General features: G+C 38.8%; 1 protein-coding gene across 9 annotated transcripts in view; it reads left to right on the forward strand.

Moving 5' to 3' along the window:
• Nucleotides 1-1,210: 1,210 nt before the first annotated feature.
• cacna1ba (calcium channel, voltage-dependent, N type, alpha 1B subunit, a) overlaps nt 1,211-21,200 on the forward strand; it is a 164,637-nt gene continuing 144,647 nt past the window's right edge. For 8 of the 9 annotated variants that reach the window (XM_055011212.1, XM_055011218.1, XM_055011216.1 and 5 more), the window contains exons 1-3: nt 1,212-2,257; nt 5,180-5,286; nt 9,595-9,734. In XM_055011212.1, coding sequence (XP_054867187.1) covers nt 2,002-2,257; nt 5,180-5,286; nt 9,595-9,734 — 503 coding nt within the window. In that variant the 5' untranslated portion in view covers nt 1,212-2,001. Of the gene's footprint in view, nt 2,258-5,179; nt 5,287-9,594; nt 9,735-21,200 lie in introns of all 9 variants that reach the window. The other variant, XM_055011217.1, reaches the window with a different exon arrangement.

The following is a 21,200-nucleotide window of genomic DNA, read 5'->3' on the forward strand; positions in this document are numbered from 1 at the left end:
AAGTAAAAAAAAAAAAAAATAATAATAATAATAATAATGGTTTTTATGTTCATTGTGATCATGTCTTTCCAAATTCCATAATTATTTATTATGAAAACAATCACTTATTAATAAAGAATGACTGGATATCACTAAAATGTCAACTAAATAGCCGTCTGAATTTAATAACAACCACCTTCTAATTAGCTAAACAATAATAAAATGAGCTGATTCAAAAATAGTTTTGATTGTGTTCTTTTTATTCAGTTGAGATAATCATGACAGATATAGATTTTTTGTTAATATATCAATTTTTATATAGAAAATAACAAACTGTATCTGTGTTCGAGAAATCACTTTCCACTAAGTTCCCCATTATAAAAATACCTCTCAAGGAAGTGTGTTAATTCCAGATCACATGACCTGCTCCACATGATGTCATTTCCTCCTGAAGAAGAGACTGGCCAGACTCCAAGGCTTTCTGAGTTATTTAATATAAAGCAGTGTGTAAGTGAAGTATGGATTTATTGCATGTCAACAGGTTTACTACAATATCTTTATAAATAGCTTTCAATGGTGTATATATAATATTTAGAAGAATATTTCTCTAAAAATGAAGTGTGGTGTTTGGTTATAAAGTCAAAAGAAATATTGATTTTAGGCCTGAAAACAGCAAAAATGTCAACTATGATACCTGTCAACTAGGTTACAAAAAGTCCCGCAATTATATATTGGCCCACTTTACACAAATTTCCTTACTTTTGTGCCATGTTTAGATAGATTGAGTGCTTTATTGATCATCTAAGAGAAATTACAATGTTGCAGCAATTTATTGATCACACATGCATGGCTAACAATGAGCTGACACCAGGTAAGAAAAAACACACGTGTGCATAAATATTACTGTACTAGATGAAAAAAAATAGAATGAAAGATTTAGAATGAGATAAAAGTGTTATGGTGCAAATTAAATTCAGCATCTTGAAATAACTTTTTTAAATAATAAAAAACATGATTTAGTGAGACAAATTGTAAAATCAAACTATAGTCCTTTTTTCTCTTTTTAACTCTTAGTTTTTTGTGCAGTCTATGGCTTCTGAGCACGTTATTATTTGAAAAGTAATCACGGCACTCTGTTATTCGGTGTAACTTGACACCGGTGTGGCTCTCGCGCACTCTCTCCTCCCTGTTGCCATGGAAACAGGGCCGGTCCAGGTGGAGCCACTGGCTGGCGTTTCGTCGGTCACGTGGGGTCTGTGGCGGAGGAGACGCTGAGAAAGTGGTGTCTTCTTCACGTTCACATTAACGGCGAGTTCGTCGAACCGAGCAGCCCAGCCGTGATTTATCCTCGAGGGACAACTTCAAAAAAAAAAAATAAATAAATAAAAAACGGAGTGTTTTCGTCGTCCGAGGGGCGAGGTGCTTCAAACAGGAGTGGTTCGGTGTTTCACTCACAGCGGACAGAGTCTTCAGGGGAACCAAAATGCTGTTCGGGGACGATGTTTGGTTGAAATCATATCTTGACTGGTCGCTGTGAAGACTCACGGTGTTTCTCTGCTCTACTCTTTTGTGTTAAAGTGGAAGTTTTTGTTTCCTTTTAATTTATTTATTTATTTATTTATTTTTTGGTTGAAGGCGCCTCCCGTGGCGTGGACTTGTAGCGTTTCTGCCAGTGTATCTGGGCTACCTCTGAGGACCGGGGCAGCCAGGCGGAGGAGGAACCCCCACGAAAATGGTGCATTACGGAATTTTAACCTCGAAACTGAGAGTGACGGTTCTTCGCCGTGGTGAGTGACAGCATGGGAAGAGGCAGATCCGAGGAGCTCCCAGCCCGACGTTGATGAGACAGAGCCTCCCTCTCCATGTTCTACTGTGAATGCTTGACTCTGCTGCTTGTGACCGATACGCGCACCTAAAGGACCTGCTGGGTGACGGGACGGCGGGGTGCGTTGTGATGCTTCTGCTCCATTTTTTTTCTGGTTCCAGTTTTGGTTTCTCCAGCAAGATCCTCGCTGTCCTAGAATGGCTCGCTTTGAAGACGACCTTCCCAGCCGTTACGGTGGCAGTCCCTCGGTCCCGGCCAGAGGGGCCAGTCGGCAGCCGGGGCCTCCAGGGGGCCAGAGGATGTACAAGCAGACGATGGCCCAGAGAGCCAGAACCATGGCAATTTACAACCCTATTCCAGTCAAACAGAGCTGCCTCACCGTCAACCGCTCGCTGTTCATCTTCAGCGAGGATAATATCATACGGAAATATGCCAAAAAGATCACCGAATGGCCATATCCTTATAGTCCAGTGTCAGACAGCCCACCTCGCCGAACTCCGTCGAAAAATGTGTCCATTTAAGGTTCCTTGCTCACCTACAGATGAAACGCGCATCTAGGCTATGATACACTATCTTCAGTAAAAAGAAAGCATGCACTCTTTAATTCGGCATGTATATAGTATGAACAGAACCATTAGTATTTGCAAAATTTAAAACTTCCACAGTTGTGTCTCTTGTTCTCATGATGTAGAGGGATGAACAGCTGGGTGTGCCACAGTTGCGAGCACTAAAAAAATCTAAGAAAATCTTGCCTTTTTTTTTTTCTTATTTTCAAAAAGAATTTACTTAGATGTGTGCCACTTCAACTGCTAAGAGTCAAGGGAACCTTAAAGAGACTCATTTATAATGTAGTTGTTTTTCCATATTATGCCACAGAGTTTTAGTAGTTACCTTTTGGGAAACCTGTGTGCTTACAATGTTTTTTGGTGTTCTTACTTAGGTTACATCAAAGTTTAGTAACTTGTTCAATGCCAAGTCTTCTGTTACAGGGTCTTCTTCTCAAGGTGTCTCAGATTTTTATTGCCTGTGTTGTAGGAGAATGGAGTGAAACCTCTGATCAGAGCAGATGCCATACATTCATGTCAAGCATGTCAGGGTGAGGTTTAGAGTTGATGTGTGGGCTTTTTGGTGACACACTTGTGGGACTTGTAGACTCGTCTCCCAGACATTTCCTGGTATAGGCTGTAAGCTGCAGGTGGAGCTGTCCAGGGTGCTGAACTCTCAATGAAGAATACACACCAACAAGATGTAGCAAGAAAATACAGCAGCTTTTAAAGTAACTGCATTTTTAAATGATTTAGTTTGCAGTTAGTACCACCTGTTGAGCTTTGACGAAATAATTTCTCACTGGTGTAGATTGTCTGAGCAGCAGTCCCTGGCTTTACGCCTTATATGTTAATGAATATTTAAAAGTGTTGCAATTAAGTAATGTCAACTTATGTAATGACCTCCATCGCTTAAGTCGAGAGTTGGTTACCCTCAGTACTGAACAAATATTTATCATGTTTTGATGTCGCAGTGCATTACTGAGCCCTTTATCTCGATGCAGAATAATCACAACGGTACTGCATGGTGATGTGTCATGGCCCAGAGCAGCTGGAGGCCCAGTGGATGGAGTCCATTGGCGTCTCATCTTGTTGCTGTTAGTCACTTAGAATTGTATGGGAAGGTAGATAGAACTGCCGAGGAAGTAGTTTGACAATTTTAAGTTTTGTAAAGGGGCTCTCCACCAAATGCACACCAAAATCTGACAAATAAAAGCCGCTGTATTCATTTAGGTTTCGCAGGTTGGGCTTTAAAGGGTTTAACAAGAAGTCTGCATTAAACATCGCAGATGTTGAGTTTGACAGAAGACAGCATTTATGAGGCAGAATGGTCGGCTGTGGGAAGTGGATGCTTTAATGAAGGATGCTGTGCTGTTGCAATATGGGAAATGTAGGATCTATTGTACGGTTTTCGAGCCATACAAGTCATACTAAATGGCAACTCGTAAAGGTAAATTACTACACCTGTTTTAAGTTTTACTGTACCCTATTTCCATTCTTGCTTGCTGTTGTTGCAGTTAGTGTAAAATCCATCAACATGCTTTACCATTTCAAACTAGCAGGAAATGGTACAACATATGTGCTAGGCTTGAAAGATGCTGTTTATTGATTCATATTTATCATTAGTAATGAAGGAGACCAGTAGCTGATATGTAGAAGTGATATATGTTTGGAGTAAAAATTCTAATGTTGATGTCAACATTTTGAAAAAAAAAAAAACACCAACTCCAACACAAAACTGTGTTGACATGCCCTTGTTTATTCATATTTTACATATGTTTAATTAAAAGGGGCACTTGACAACATTTATCCCAGTGTTGATTGGCTATTACTCATGACCTGTAACTGAAAATTAAATAAATGATACTATTTGAATTGAAAAATAGTTTCTGAACTGATGTCAACAAAATATCTGAGTTTCATGAAAAGGTGAATAAAACTTCTTAATTTGGATTCTTGCTACATTTAGCTGCCCTGTGCCACATATGAGCTTGGTAATTGGCAGTATATTTCTTGTACTGTTTTGGCATATTGATTTATATTTCACTCACTCTGTAGTTAAACATCCACTGCCAGTCAAAAGTTTCTCATTCAGTGTTTTTTATTAAATTATTTCATATATTGTAGGTTAATACTGAAGACATCAAAACTGTAAAAGAATACATATGGAATTATGTTGTAAACAAAAAAAATTAATCTTCAGCACTAATCTACAATGTAGAAAATAATACAAATAAATAAAAATCATTATGTCCAAACTTTTGACTGGTAGTCTATGTCCAGCTAATTTCAACAGACCAGGTCTGTAAAGTGACTGTGTGGCTAATTTTCTGTCTGATCCAATTTTATTTGCCTTTCAATGAAACTCTGGTGGATCCTTACATCAGTTCATGAACTGTTTTATCGTATACATCACAAGCACCAAAAAAAAAAAAAACATGTCCTTAATATGTGCACTAATTTTTGTGTGAACTTACAGTCGTGGACAAAGTCTCCTTACCCTTGTAAAGACCATGTATGCCATGAGAGTTTTGAGTTTCCAGTGACTTCTACAACTCTTAGTTTTTTTTAATGATGAAATCATTGAAAGCCATGCGTCTTTGTCACAAAAAACAATCGTGCTTTTTGCTTCTTTCATAGATTTACTACAGGTCTTCTAGAAAAAGTACAAAATCTGCTTAGTCAGAAGTATACATACAGCAATTGTATGATTTAGTTGAATCTCTTTTGGCATTGTTCACTCTAATAAGGCACTTTTGGTCACTGTCAACAAGCTTCGGGCAAGATGTGTAACATTTCCTGTGTGTACAAGAGTTCCTTAACGCTCTCACTCCATTTGAGTACATGATCCTGGCCACCATTATAGCAAACTGCATTGTGCTGGCCTTGGAGCAACACCTACCAGCCTCAGATAAAACCCCGATGTCAGAGCGCTTGGTAAGTATTACTGCTGTCTGTTTCCTTGTTGTTTCACACTTTATTGTTTCATGCAATTGAAACAGCAGTAAAATACAACTGCTGTGATGATTTGCAGATTTTTTGGAGGGTTTCTGATGTCAGTTAGTGAAACCATTCTGGCTCCAGTTTGTATAACTGTAAAACAGCTGAACGAAACCCGATGCTCTGGTTGTTTTCACTCTACAAACTGTAACTGTTGGTATAAAGTTCTAGGCTTCTGCTTTCCTTAATCAACCCTTCCTCTTTTTTCCTGTCTACTTGCTCATGGATTTGAACATTTTGGCGTCATATGAGTGGCAGTATAAAATGATGCAGCAATACTAATGCAGACAATTTAGTGGAAAATAGTTTTGAATACCAAGTACTGTTACTAGGGCTGCTTGATATGGTGTTTTGCCTTTGCAATGGGTGCAAAGGATGTATGGTGACAACGTAAAACAAATTAACTTTATGCCTTTTTTTTGCTGCTTGATACAAAAAGAAAACTTGCATGGTTCACATTTTCCATGACTAATCTACAAGAGAAATCTGTCTGGCAAACCATTATTTACTCTGATTCAAAGCTTTTTCTATATGGTGTGTGTTTATGTAACTTTATCTAAAAAGACAGATAAAATGCAAATTTAGTGAGGAACAGCACAGAAACACTGAAATGAAAGATTTGGTTGCAAAAAGAAACACAACCTCAGTTGTATGAAAGTATCTCAGCTACAGAAACCGCGATGTTCACCAAAAATGGGTACTTTATGTTACAGGGGGTCTGAGAACCCAGGCCCAGATACAGACCAGGCAGAGACAGGTGAGGACCTAATAGGCTTTATTAATGAGAATTAAACTGAAACCAAAGCAGAATATGGAAACTAAACTAAGGGGGAAAATAACCAAGCTTACTGCCTCACAAATTCAAACTCTAGGATAAACGTCATTTCACTTCAGAAATGGAGCAAAACTGTACAAACCCAAGAAAACACACAACTAACCAGTGAGGGGAAACCTAAGAAAACGTAAGATGAATTACCTAAGCTAAACAAACAAAATGGGGATGCTGACAAAACAGAGGGGATTAAACTATCGAGGCAGGCAGGCAGGCAGGCTTGGGGAATCCATGATAGCAAGATAAGCCATAGCTGGTGAAGGCTGGCAGGAAACACTGGACGCAGGCAGCAGGGAGAATCCAGACGGTGTGTGTGTCGCTGATACAGGGTGGTCAGACAGCAGTGACTCGGGGCGGGCAGGAGACGGGTTGGGGATCGGCAGAAACATGAGGTATGAATGTCTATGGTCTGGCGGTGTGTGAACGAATGAGTCGAGCTTTGATGGAACGAGGTGATTGTGGGCAGGTGAGCTGATCCCTACAGCTGGCTCCAATCCCTGCAGCAAGGCTGACGGCATACAGAGGAGGAATGACAGAGAGAGAAAGAGAGGGCTATGCAGGGCTGAAGCTGGGGTCCTGACAATTTTAATTGTTCTGGCATATTGCTTGAATTATGTGTCGCACTACAAGACAACACAACCAGTTTGTTTTAGCATATAAACCAGGAACACAAAGGTCTATATGACGGGTTCAAGTCGGAGCTGAAAGCCATCCCAGACAAAAGATTATTTTATTTTTGTGGTGCCCTGAAAGCTCACCTGGTTTTATATCAGAGGCCCTGAGATCAGTGCCAGCTGATTGTGATTTGTTGGATCCCATTTTGTTACATTTTTTTCCCCCTCAGTTAGGATCTCTCCCCCTCGGTGGTTGAAAACCCTGGAGAGCTGCCTTTGATCCATTTTGTACGTTATTACCCCGGGTTACCCCTGCTGTGCCTCTCAAGAGAGACCTGGGGTGTCTCCTGTTAAATCTGTCCATTAAAGAGGCAAGTGCTGTGAGCCCTTCTGTCCAAAGAGCTGGCAGTGGTAGAGGCATGGCTGATTTAAGAATAAAATGTCACTCCCCGAGGCAAGGAGCCTCCCAGCTGCCGCTTTCATTGATCCTACATGATTTGGGCTGAAGCCCTAAGAAAGACCCCAGAATTCATGATGAAATGATGTCATCAGAAATATTATCATATCCGTGTCATTGCAATTATACAATTTCCCATACAGGTTTTCTGTCTTTACCCAGCTATTCTCCAACCCTAGTTACCAATCTGGAGACAGAAACGTCTTGACTCCTGTCAGGGAGTTGTGGTAATTGTGGAAGGCTAGCAGTCAATGATTATTTTCATAACCGATTGATCTGTCAATGATTTTACTATAAGCTATTAATAATTTAATCAGGTAAATGTCCAAAACATTTAAAAAAAAAAAAAAAAACAGTGAACAGAATCCAAGACCATTGTTCAGTTTATTGTGATGTATTATGAGATGTGACAACAAAACAAAACAAAACCAGATGCCTCATTTAAACAATTAATCCTTACATGTGGCAAGGTGGAAACATGACTAAAATAAATCACTGACTGTTCAAATACTTTCCAATTAACTCACATAATTGACTAATCATTTCAGCACTGGTTCATTCAAACCTTACTGTTATTTTTAACTTACGTCGTTGTTAGTGTAGGGCGTGAAGCTTCCTGTTCTACTGGTTATCTTAAGGCTCTAATTAAAGCCATATATATTTAAAACCAAATACAGAAACTGCAAAACACAAGGTCTGGTATAATTTAGGACATTTTACAATAACAATATAAACCTGACTTTGTTAATACTGAGACGAGAGCAGTACTGTTTATGATTCCTTACCAGGCTTTTACTTTGAAAGAGCAATTTTAGGAGGAGATCCTAAATTTTTAAAGACTCCTTAATGTCAAAATACCGCTAAAGGTGTATAATAGTCCATTACAGCTCTAGAAAGGTAGTATGGCAGCGATTGTTTTATCTTTCGTCTGAAGGATTATAAGCAGTGGAATCACCCCATTCAAAATTGCAGGATAACTGGGAATATGCACTTTCCTGTATCTGAATGATTTAATTGCTTTATGACAAAAGTTACTCCATGTTCAACTTTTTGCTGAAAACACCGTGTTTTCTGTCTCAGCCACTTCTGTCAGTGCACTCACTATGCCAATGCAGTGTTCTCACTGAAAAGATTAATGAAGCAGATCTTTTTCCACGCAGTGTGAGCATCAGTCAAAGCACCGTTTCTTTGAAGGAGATAACCATTATTCTGTATCAAATCTTCCGAGTTGTTTCTGGGTGTTTTTTGCTACTGAATTTTTTCCTCACTATGGACTCATATTTCACAGCAACACAAAGTCTTGCACCTGTAAGGAAACACCTCAACTCAACCATGGCTGGAAAGAGAAATAACTCCAAAATGTCTTCTGTGCTCTATAACCCTAACCCTAAGCCTAACCCTGTAAACTATCATTGAACTTTTTTCTTTCTTGTTTTCTTTTTTTTTAAAGCTGAAAAAAGACAACACTAAAATCAACATGTAGCACACTTTCCCACTTTACAGAAGGTTGATGAAGTTACTGTTACAAAACAGTTCATACAGTAGACTACATCATGTGAAACAGTAGCTCTGCTAACAAACATCATAGAGACACATGTTTAAACTCGTGTTCAGGCGTTTTGGATTTTGTCAGTATTAGTGCTAAGACTTTGAAATTGGAGCTCACATTTTTTCACAAACTTCTTTACATAAAGAGGTTACTATGAAGTAGTTACTTAACATGGCTGTAGGCAGTCAGAAACATTGGGTGATGCCTCTCACAAATTTGTATCCAGACTCCAAAACAACAACATGCTTTCATGACTTACTTGGATTTTAAGCAGTTTTTCCTATTGAACTGAGCTATTATGTTTTCTTGAAGCAAAATTTACCATTGCCAAAATTTAAATGCAGTTTCGTAACCCTCTCTACCAGCACTCAAATTAGTTGGTGAAATGCTGTATATTTCCATATTTATTAATTTTTCTGGCTTGAAAGAAATCAAATTAGATAATATCGAGGAATAAAATACTGGAGTCAAACAGTGATATTCACATCAAGTTAATTTCTTTAACTGTAGAACACCTTCAGATTTCTGAGATGCTACTAAAACACAGATTTACAGAAAGAAAAAAAAATCAAAAGACATGATTTCAGCATCGTCAGTGATAGTTCTTCAGGGTGTTGATGCAGCTCTGAAAATGATCATGGATCACTTAATTTTCTAGACCTACAGACTGAGACCCTGAATCTACTGAACTTATCTTTTGGACTCTTCTTTCTATTCTATTCATTTCATTACCATGGATGAAAGTATATAATTTCACAACTTCTCTTCACTGTACTCTCCTTTTTCCCAACAGGATGACACAGAGCCCTACTTTATTGGAATCTTTTGTTTTGAGGCTGGCATCAAGATCATTGCCCTGGGCTTTGCCTTTCACAAAGGCTCCTACCTGCGTAATGGCTGGAATGTAATGGACTTTGTGGTGGTCCTAACAGGGTGAGTAGCACTGGCCTAATGGCTTATACAGCTGCTAACTGACAGAACTGATGGGCAGCAGCGATTAATGAGGGGAGAAGAGAGCTTTTCTGTGTGTGTGTGTGGGTCTTGCATTTCTAATGATTAGTAGAGTCGAGCCATCCCAGATGGTGGATGGCAGGGTGTTTTCTTACTGTCTGAATAAGCAGATAAGGTGGCATTGTCTGCATTAGATGTACAGAAAACCGGAGGGAAATCGGTGTACACAGTGTAGAAATTACTGCAACACAGGATTTCAGTCTCTTTTTTCGGTGGGCCGTCACACTTTAGAAAGATCCAAATCATGCAGATGTTCTACCTAGAATGAGTTTTTCCTTTTCCATGGCAATTCTTTTTAGTTGACAGGCACAGGGACCAGAGCTTATATCATCTCTGTGAAAAGGACTGTTTCAATATGTTGCGTGGCAACTACCATGTGACTGCAGATGTCAGCTTTATACATCACTGATCCTTCTTTGCATACGTCATAAGTGAGCAAACATTTCAACCTCTGTTCATCCATTTTCTGTGCAGGGCATTATCCTGTAGAGCAGCGGTTCCCAACCTGGGGTCCGCGACCCCTGGGGGCGGCACCAGAGATCAGAGGGGGAGCGTGAAGCTTTGTCTGCTCTGAGGCTGTGAGGTTATAAAAATTAGATTTTCACATTCTGGATAAAATCAGAGTAAGAGACCTACTGTGTCATCACAAGTCCACCCATAAAACATTTTGAAAATAGATTTATTTGCTCTTTCCTCAAAAATCCTTTGCTGCTTCGCTAGCGACACCTCCTTGACCTTTCAACTTCTGTTCACATTTTCTTGAGGTTGGCTCGCTAGCTCATCCCAATTCATTATTTTTGTGTGCAGTTAGAAAATTACTGATGGGAACGATGTTGAAAAACGCAAAACTGGTGAAGATTCATCAGTACTTAAAAAGAAAACTCCGGCTATACCTCGAGAGTTACCTTAAATTTGGTTTCATTGAAGTACAAGACAGAATTGTGTTATTTGTGGTGAAATGCTAGTAAATGACAGCATGAAGCCCAGCAAATGATTATGCCTGCTTACAGGTATGTGTTGATCCACTACCTGATATGTTATTCCTCTGTGCCAAAGAGCTCCTTTATTGTCCAAAAACTATTAGAATACTGCAGTGAGTCACAGTGTTGCCCTGGCTAATATGTTGTTTATTACCATATAAACATACACTGTAGTTGATGGTGCATCAGTCCCACATGCACTGCGCTGCTCCATCACCAGATGCTGATTAATCCGTACCTGCAAATAGTCCTCAATAAATGAATATTTTCCTCAAGTGCAGATACTACACATTGTGTAGTAAGAACTACCGCTGTTGTAGGAATGCACTACAACTAAAATACGCAGAGAGGTGTCACTTGAATTGTCATATGGTGGCTCCACCTCTGCCTTTGGATCCTAAAAACCTGCTAGTGATAAAGTGCTTACAAATCTTGTTACCTTGTTTTGTTCCCTTTGTGTAAATTTCCAGCAAGGGTCCTGAAGATAGCTGATGATAAAGTAAAGTAAAACAAGACTGTACAGCTGATGTTGCTCCCCTTGTTTCTGGTGACCCCCTTCTGTTTTTTTGGGTGGCAAGCTAGCAGGCCAGTTCTCAGGTCTGCTATGGTTTGCTATGGTAACAGCAACCGCCTTGCATTGAACAAAGCAGTTGCTGTTATAGACGCCTACAGTAAAAAAAAACTATGATTTCAATATACATATTAATTATATTGAAGAGATAAACATACAAAAACAGTAGTCAGGAACATTTGTCCTTATCCATATGCATGAGCTGTGTAAATGCATGTGTGCATCTGTACATGCAAGAAGCTTGTATTCTGAGTGTGTTGAGTGTCGAGCTGAGGGTTATTGACAGGTTGTCAAGGCTTGCATGCAGCTAGAGCCCTTTCCTGTTTGTGTGTATGTACTCGTGCGTGCGTGGGGAGCGGCCCAAGCAGGCCTGATTGAATTGGAGCTGAGCAGGCTGACATAATAACCATAATTGAAGGCCGGGTGGTGGATAGAGGCCATTACAGCAGCGATCTGGACATCTTATCAGTGCCCTGTTACACTGACGGGTTGATGTTCTCAGGATGGATATTGGATGCAAAGTGCACACAGCTGAACACACACATCATGGTGCACTTAAACATGCATGTGCACACATGCCAACAAATCACTACTTCATGATGACGTTCATTTCCTGCAGGATGTGCTGTTTAGACACCCATTGCAATTAGGCATTAGCCATGACTCATTGTTCAGCTCATTTGGACAGAATGCAGTCAGCTCACCAACCTTTTATATGTTCTATGAGCTTTGAGTTTTCGTGGTTTGCTATAGTGTAACATGAAAAGATAGGGTGAGTCTGAAACAAGGGTTTGTGTAATTGTCACATTTCCTGTGATGTGAAGTGAGACAAGTTATGTCACATCATGCTGCAGCTTTTACAGTTGCTTGAATCAAAAAGAAATCTTACATATTCCTCATTTCCAATGACTAAACTACAACAGAAGTCTGTCTGACACAACATCCTTGACTCTAAGGCTTCTTGGATACAAGGACTTCTTTCATTTGAGAGAATGTCTTGACATGCAGGCTCCACATGAGCACAGTAAAATTATATGAAATGTGTCAGTTGTATGGAAATATTTTGGCTACAGAAGGGATGGTGTTGATCAAAACAGGGACTCTGTCAGCCGTGTCTTTGTTTCCAGTACACGAAGCAGCATGACTAATTTATTGTTCATTTAAAGCAGCACCATAAACGTCTGTATAATGAATGCAAAGCCAGACCTGAAAACCAGGATATCATTTCGCTCAAGTTGCCACCCCAGAGCTGTATGACAATTGTAAGGTTAAAACAGACGTAAACTAGAACAAGAAAAGCACTCTGAGAGCACAGTACTCTGCCAAGGCTGCTCAGTCGTGGTATGATTTCTGACGGATGAAATCTTGAAAAAATTCATGGTTCACAGCGGTGGATTTGTAGTAGGATCGCAATCATGTGATCGCCAGCAGGCAGCTGATGTAGTGTTCACTTCTCGTCATATGACCAGTGACGTTGTGCTGCTATCTCACACTGATATTGAAATCCTTAACAAATCCGTGAACCCAAACTATAAGCTGCTTCACTGGCAAACATCCACTCATTTCTGACCTTCCCTGAAAATTTCATCTAAATCCATTAATCTGCTTTTGCTAACAGACGAACAAATGCTGATCGTCACATAACTTCACTGCATTCCTTGGTGGAGTAATAATATACTGCTGAAATAGACTTGTGATCCAGCTGGACAATGGAGCACCATATAAATCTGAACCGAGACTTTATCAGTCACTTTATTGGGCTCCAGACAAACTTTTTTGCTGGTAACAGCGATGTGACCAACTTTTTCATTTACTCAAAACACAGGCAAGACACATCCTTTGCTGAACATTTTCTTATCGAACATTTGCCAATGTTCCCTAAACCGCCCACATTGCAGGCTGTAGTAGCTGCTGCTTGGTAGCTGCGATGTGCTCAGACAGATGTGTTATCAAAAATTATTTTAAAAATAGTGAAACTAGGGTGCTCTAATGTCAGATTGGTCCAAGATGAAACCGAGTGATATTTTCTACATATGGTCTTTTCTATGAGTGGAAAAAACAGCTCCACATTTCACGAGAAGGCCGCGTTTTTAAGTGTAAATATCGCAGTACACCAAAGTTAACACAGTAGGTGCCTGTTCTGGTAGAGCGACACAAATACAGCTTAATGATCATCATGCTCTATCACAGTGTGACAACTTGAAATTTTAACTCGCACACTCTCAAGTAAAGTTTGCAAATGTGACCATTTTGGTCACATTCTGGAGTCAGGACTTCCAACTAAAGAAGTCGCTGTTTTGCAATTTTTCCTTGATGGAAAATTGAAAACATCACAATGGGGATGAGAGAAATGTTGACTGCTTGGGGCCTTGATGTCAAGTGTGTATAAGAACATTCAATGCGATGAACATGGTGAATAAGTAGACCAGATAGCAGTGCTTTGACCACAAACCGCATCTTGCAGCTGGTCAGTTATACACATGCCTTATATATAAGATTCTTCTATCACCATGTATATGTCGCACAAATATTGAATTGTCTTTTTTTTTTTTTTTTAAGAGAATAGAACATGATTTCAGAGCTGAAAGAATGTTGTAAGTTGGTTAACATTGTTAACACTGTGTTACATTTCAGTGAAATCTAAAACAAAATATTCCAAGCACTAGATGAGCCACAGCAACACTGGCAAAAAACGAATCAAAAACGAAAGATTCCGAACAACTCCTGCTTACCCTCACTGTGTCCCTGCCATTCGAGGTGTGCATGACAGCATGCATAGATTGGGCACAATCAATGCAGTTGGTCCCAATGCATCAACCGTCCAAGTGGAAACCCAGAGCTTCTTTGGGTCATTCTTTATTGTTAAAAATGTATTTTGCACTTTGGATTTCATGCCCAAATTATTTCACTAATATCCAACGACTTCAGAAATCATCAATGTAAAAGATAATATCTGTCTGTGACTGACTGACTGTTTTCACTTTATGTGGGGTCCCCCCCCCCCCCCCCCCCATAAACCAACTAGGGATGCTAATGATTAATAATTACTTGTTAATCAATTAATTGCTGTTAATTATTTAACAGATTAATAGTATGTTAACTGACGTGGGACATGCAAATCAGAAATGGTTTTGTAGATTTGCTATAGTACTTGGTTGCTTCTTACTATTGAGATGGAAGATTGCAGCTTGTTTCCTGTTTTTAATACTGTTTACGTTAAATATAAAGAATGTTGGGAAAGTCGATGTGAATGTATTTATCGTTGTGTTGTTTTTGAATTTTGACTGTTATGGATTGGGTGAGGTGGTTTTGGTGATTGTGTGGCCAAGAGCATTGTGGGGGTTTAGCTAGCAATGGGCCACAAGGAAAGAGACTTCTGTGGTGGTTAATGGCATACAGCCATTGAGCAGAAAGGTAGTGCAGCTTTACCTCAGTAGAATTCCTGTATCAAATAAATAAAATGTCTTTCTAAAACTAGTATTGTTTCAGTCACTTGATAGACACAGTGGTGTAGTAATTATGAAATGGTATTACCAGTTGTAGGCCAAAATACTTGGCGTTTCCTTTATCTGTTCCTGAAATTTCCAATGGATATGACATGATTTTGTGGCAGTGCCAATGTTTAAAAACGGCTGTATAAGCATATGGAAAAATGTCCACTCTATTGGTGGGCAATGGTCAATTAATGATTGTTAATGTGGCTGACTTTTGGTTAGTAAAACTGTTGAAAATTTGAAGCCCTACAACAGACCAACCTGGTTTACTAAGACTCCCCCCAATGACTACTCAGAAGGAATAGCAATCCAGTGATGCTTTTCGCTACCTCTTTTGGCCACATGACTCTCATTATTCACTTCATTGTTCTTCTTTGGGAGCCATCTGGGATTTGATACTCTGCCGTAGAACATGGACCAGAAGTCTTATTTCAAACACAGTCTCATGTTGCATCATGAATTTGTGATATTCTGTGCATTATGTATTAGTCAGTTTATTTTCACCTGCCTTTCCTCTGCTTTACTCTGCGTTTCCATGTGTTCCCAGAATGTCTTCCCAAGAAATCCCAAGAAAGACAGGTGAATTCTGCTGGGCATTCAGCAGTTATTTATACACATAGGAGGAGAGGGTAGCAGTCATGGCATGGCAACAGAAGAAGAGTTTCCAGGGAGAAATAGTGAAAGTCATGCTCCTTGTAATACAGAAGCAACTGTGGCTAGACAAATTAATGTCCCCGCTTTTTCTACAATGGGTGGCTCTCTGATTTACTGCAGATCCGTTACACAGCATCTGCTGTCAAACTGCACTCTAGCTCAGTTAGAAAAAGGCTGGGATGTCTGCAATGATTGTCTGTTTGCCTATTTTTATTTTAAGGCTGTTCCAAATAGAGTCATATTTTTGAATATAATGAGAAAGTTTACATCTTGTATGTACTTCTTGCCAAACTTTCTTAGAGTGTGCTGTAATAGGATTCATCTTACAGTTATATTTTCCTTTTTGTATTGTCTGTGAATAAACTTCAAAGGGAGTAAAAGGAGAGGTAAGTTCTCGTTCAACCAAAGTCCAATCTAAGTCTGCATTAACCTCATTCCAATGTCTGGCAAATTCTGCAATTTCAAAAGAAATGCTATAATATTCTATGTTGGGTAAGGAGAGCCCCCTGTTCTCCTTTGGTTGGTAAAGTTTATTCATATTGATTCTTGTTTTTTTTCCCATCCCAAAGAAAATGTTTTATCATTTTATCATATCTTAATAATAATTGTTGTGGGACATATAAAGGTATCATTTCTGTTGATTAGTTTATCTGTGGGGCAATTACCATCTTTAATGTGTTCACCTCCCCCCATAATGTCAAGTGTAGTCTAATCCAGTTATCTAGGCTAGATCTTATTTTGTTTAATAAAGTTGCTGAATTGGTAGTGATATTTTCTTGTATATTTGGATTTAGTTTTATCCCGAAATATTTCATATCTTTTGAGAGGCATTTACAATTAAAATCAGCTACCAAGTTTGGGGAACAGGTTTGAGACACAGGCATTATCTCGGATTTGTGCCAGTCAATACAGTATCCTGACACTTTGGAGTATTCCACTGTCATTTATCAGCGTTGATATAGAGCTGAACAGTTTCTGGCACACAACAAAAAGGAGTCACCAAGGACTCCTTTGATTCTTGGCTCTCCTCTAATCAATGTGGCAAAGGGTTCAAGAAAAATTGTGAACAAAGTGGGCTAAGGCTGAACCCCTGGCAGGCTGACTTAGATATTTTGAAAAATGTAGATAATATCCCATTTGTAAAAACCTCAGCCTTAGTGGAGTATAAGCACCTTTATCCACCTGCAAAAAGTGTCACCAAATCCAAATCTTGACATCGTTGCAAATATAAAAGGCCATTCTACCCTGTTGAAGGCGTTTTGGGCATCCAGAGATATAGCTAAAACAGGTTGCAAATTTGATCTTTTCATCCACATTAGATGTATCAGTCTTCTCATGTCATCAGTTGAGAATCTGTTTTTAATAAACCCAACCTGATATTTATTAAATATTTTGGTAATACCTTATCCAATCTCAGTGCTAATATCTTGGACAGTCAACATTTTTAAACTTATGGGTCTATAGTTTGCTGGGCCACTTAAATTCTTGTTTTTTTCAGAATCAGGGATATAATCACTTCATTAAAACTATCTGGTAGAGAGCCGGAGAACTTGAGTTAGTATTGACCGAGTGTATCTGTATATTTTTTGTAGTATTCTGCTGGAAAGCCATCTACGCCTCGTGAATTTTCAGTTTTCAAGCCCATGATTGCTGTTCTTACTTTAGCCTCTGGGAATCTAGACTGTTCTTATCCTCTTGTGGGACTCTGGAAGAAAGAGTTCAAATCGTCAGAGCCAACTGTGCCAAATGAAGTATATAGATGTTCATAAAGTTATTTGAAGACTGCGAGGATCTCTTTAGATGAAGTTGTCAGTTCACCATCTTTTTTAATTGCAGTGATAACAATATTTGCCTCCCGATGTTTGAGTTGTCTTGCTAGTAATCTTCCCGTCTTTTCATCATTTTCATAAAAGTGTTTTAAGTCTAAAAAGTGAATACTGTGCTTTATTTTTTGCTGTATATTTCTGGCAGCTGAAATTTTAATTGACAAATTTTACTTATTTTGTTGTCATCATGATGTTCTGCCAGCTGTTTGTCCGGTTTAGTTGTCTCTGTTTCCAATAGCTGTATTTTTTCCTTGTTTTATTTTTTCCATGAACTGTGAGCTATAAGTTTCCCTCTTGTTAACACTTTAAGTGCATCCCAGAAAGTAGCTAGTCTTGCTGTTGATCCTATGTTTATGTCAAGGAAATCTTTCATATTGTCACCTAGTTTTGTGGCAAATTGTTCATCTTGTAGTAAACTTGTGTTCATTCTCCATCTCCCTATTTTACATTTTACAGAGTGTAGATTCATGTGCAGTTCCATTAGTGCATGATGAGTTATTGCTATGACCCCTGTGTTACAATCCATGACCAAATCAGCAAGTGAACCAGAAATCAGAAAAAAAGTTAATTCTTGAGCACGTTTTTTGAGAGTGGAATTAAAATGTACATTCTTTCCTACTTGGGTTAATAAGTCTCCAAATATGTAACAAGCCAAGTTCTTCCTGCAAAGTATTTATTGCTGTTCTGTCTCTGGGGGTTGGACCTGTCCTAATTTTGCTCCGGGCTAAAGGGGCATCGAATATCTGATTGAAATCTTCCCCTCATATGACCTGTCCTCCATATTTCCCTCTACTTTGTTAACTTCATAAAAAAGGTTGGACTTTGTGTTTTTGGGGTAAAGATGTTTAGTATAGAGTATTAGTTTAACTCCATTAATTAGTGCATCTATACATATAATGTGACCATCGTTGTCCTTGGATTGTTTAAGCAGCATAGTATTTAGTTTTTATTGATAAGAATCACAACCCCACATCTCTTACTAGATACTGACCTGTGAAGGACCTTCCAACCCAGTCTCTTTTCAGTTTTGAAACTTCCTCCTCAGCCCTAAAATGCCTTTCCTGAATAATTGTCTGTGTTTTTAGATTTGAGGTAAGTAAGGACTTTCTTAAGTTTAACTGGCATGCTGCGACCATTGATATTCCATAAAACTATCTTGGAATGTCCACTACCCATTACCATCATACAATATACATTTATATATCATTGGTCTTGTTTGTCTCCATTTCTCTAGGTCAGTATAGTACATCAATGCCATATATCTGCCATTATGAAAATAAAACCAAAAAGAACCATATTCCAGAACTGGACTCATCCTAAGAACATATATATACAAAAATAACACAAAATACACTGCCTTTATGGTGAACATGGCAGTGCTGTTAGCTCCTCAGGCTTAGTCTAATTTCTATTCATGTGAGCCCTATAGACGGCTATATCCCCTGCTCCGCCAGCCATCCAGAGTCCTCCTTCCCATCATACCTTTCAAAATAAAAGGTCTACACTCCTTAGTGTGAATGTCAGTCAGTGATTTAGTTGGCATTGTCTGTATTCTGAATATTTTCTTGCCAAAATCTTCAGCCTTCTCCAGATCTGTAAAACTTCATCTGTTCTCTTCCCAAGTGAATCGTTGGTTGTCTGGGTGTGCAAGTGTGCGTCTCCCCTGGTGCTGCCATAAAGTTTTCATAGTTGGAAAGAACTGTCTCTGCCGGTCAGAGCGCTCCTTAGTCAGATTGAAGTGTGCTGTCTTCCCACCACACTCCCCTCTCTTGTTTCGCAGCTGCCAGAACCTGACCAGGATCATGTGAGGTGACTGGTTGACATAAGGTCGTGGGCTGCCGCTTCTGTCACTCCTCTCGATTTCCAACATTAAATATGAGACTGAACACAGCAGGATGTGAATGTAACACAACAGAAAGTGTCATGTTTTTGTCCTATTTTTTAATCTTATGGAAATGTTTGTATTCCTGGTGAGGCCAAAGAACATTTTACTGCCTTAGATGGACAATAAAGTTTATTCATTTTTATTCTATTCCGTACCATAATGTGAGTTACCGAGAAAAGGGAAAAGAATCTCACTGATTGCATGAGCTCCACTTCGTTATCTGACAATCCATGGCTCTGCTGTGCTGTTTATTAAATTAAATAACATTAAATAGCAGCAAAGTGAAGCTATTACTCACCTTTGGTTCAGTGTGATGGTGGGTAGACCTCAATGATGTTACTGTCTCCGAAAGAGAAAGAATCATTTTTAACAGATGTTTTTCTCAGTGAAATGAACAGAAGCTGTTAAAAACAGGCCACGGTCTGAACTGATTCATTAAACCACAGTACTGAACTGTTCTTTATTCATTAAAATGAGAGATTACCATTCATCAGTACCAGTGTTCTATTGTGGAACGTTAACTTTGATTGATTTCTATGTGCTGATTATTCATAAACAGTGAGACGACAGCAGTTATAAAACTGTAAAAACATTATCGATATGTTATGATTGATCAGTTGTGACCTGCAGGAAACTTAGTTACAACTAACAATTAACTAATTTTTGTTGCTGACAAATTGGATTTTGCATCAGTGTTAACACTAAGTCAGGGAACCTGAGATTTACAGATCAGCTATAACCCTTTGATGCACAACATTGGTCAAAAGTGACCCAAATCCAATGGAAAATGGGTATCTCCTGACGCTGCGCATCAAAGGGTTAAAACACAATGCTAGAACATGTTTACCATCAAGTTACACGTAGTCTAATGTTAACTTACAGTAACTTCAGATACAATAACAGTGTTAGGTCACTATTTTTATATTTATATATATATATATATATATATATATATATATATATATATATATATATATATATATATATATATATATATATATATATATATATATATATATATATAATATAGTCCAGAGGTGGAGAAGAGTACAATGAGTTACTAAGATGACTTTAACACTTACCTTTAGAGTTAAGCTCCACTATGGTGCTAATGCTGTTAGCAGAAGCCAGTAAATGTGGGCAGGCAGGGAGACCTCAGCTCTCAGTTTTTCTGGCCAATCGCTGCTCTCTGGTTCTGCACTTTTTTTTTTTTTTTTGTCTCTGGCTCCAAAAATCCAAGCTGTCAATCAGGAAGTAGCAAAATCCTGCCTTTATTTTCTCTGCAGAAACCAACGGGTGACGTCATGGTAGCTACGTCCATCTTTATTTTACAGTTTATGGTTTGTACCCGTGTGATACATTTAAAAAGGTCTGAAAGGTGCCCTGATTGTAAACAAGTGCAAAGTTTTAATCATAAAGTGTGTTTTATACTATACAATGCTATTATGCTACACTTCTGAATGACACACATTTGAATGAGTACCATGGTTACCATGTGTGCCTACAAACACAAGAATCATTGCAGAAGGCGAAGCCTGCATATTGGAAGAGTTAATTCTGAAAATACCAACTTTCTCTGTCCTTTAGAGATAGTTTAAATAAAACAGCTCAGGTGTGAATGAAATATACCTTTCTTTAGGCAACTAAATGAGGATAGAGAGGTGCACATGACAACAGTGGAGCTAATGTGGTGAAGGTGAGTCTGACTCACCAAATGTAGGATGTGGCTATAAGCCTGCCTTTGGCCGCACATTTTATGCAGCTTTGTTCTCCCTTTTTTCTATATACTTATTACCATTTTCAAAATCCTTTTCAGTGCAGAAACAAAAAGAAATACAAGGCAGACTGTTTTTCCCCCCATAGGAGACTGATAATGAGATGCAGTCAAACCATTCTGGAATGCAAAAATGGGCTGATGAAGTGAAACTAAGTGCTAGCAGTCACACCGAACAAATCGAAAAGCCTGTTGGGTCATTCC

The sequence above is a fragment of the Amphiprion ocellaris genome, chromosome 6, assembly GCF_022539595.1.
Source record: "Amphiprion ocellaris isolate individual 3 ecotype Okinawa chromosome 6, ASM2253959v1, whole genome shotgun sequence".
In the NCBI taxonomy this organism is placed as follows: domain Eukaryota; kingdom Metazoa; phylum Chordata; class Actinopteri; family Pomacentridae; genus Amphiprion; species Amphiprion ocellaris.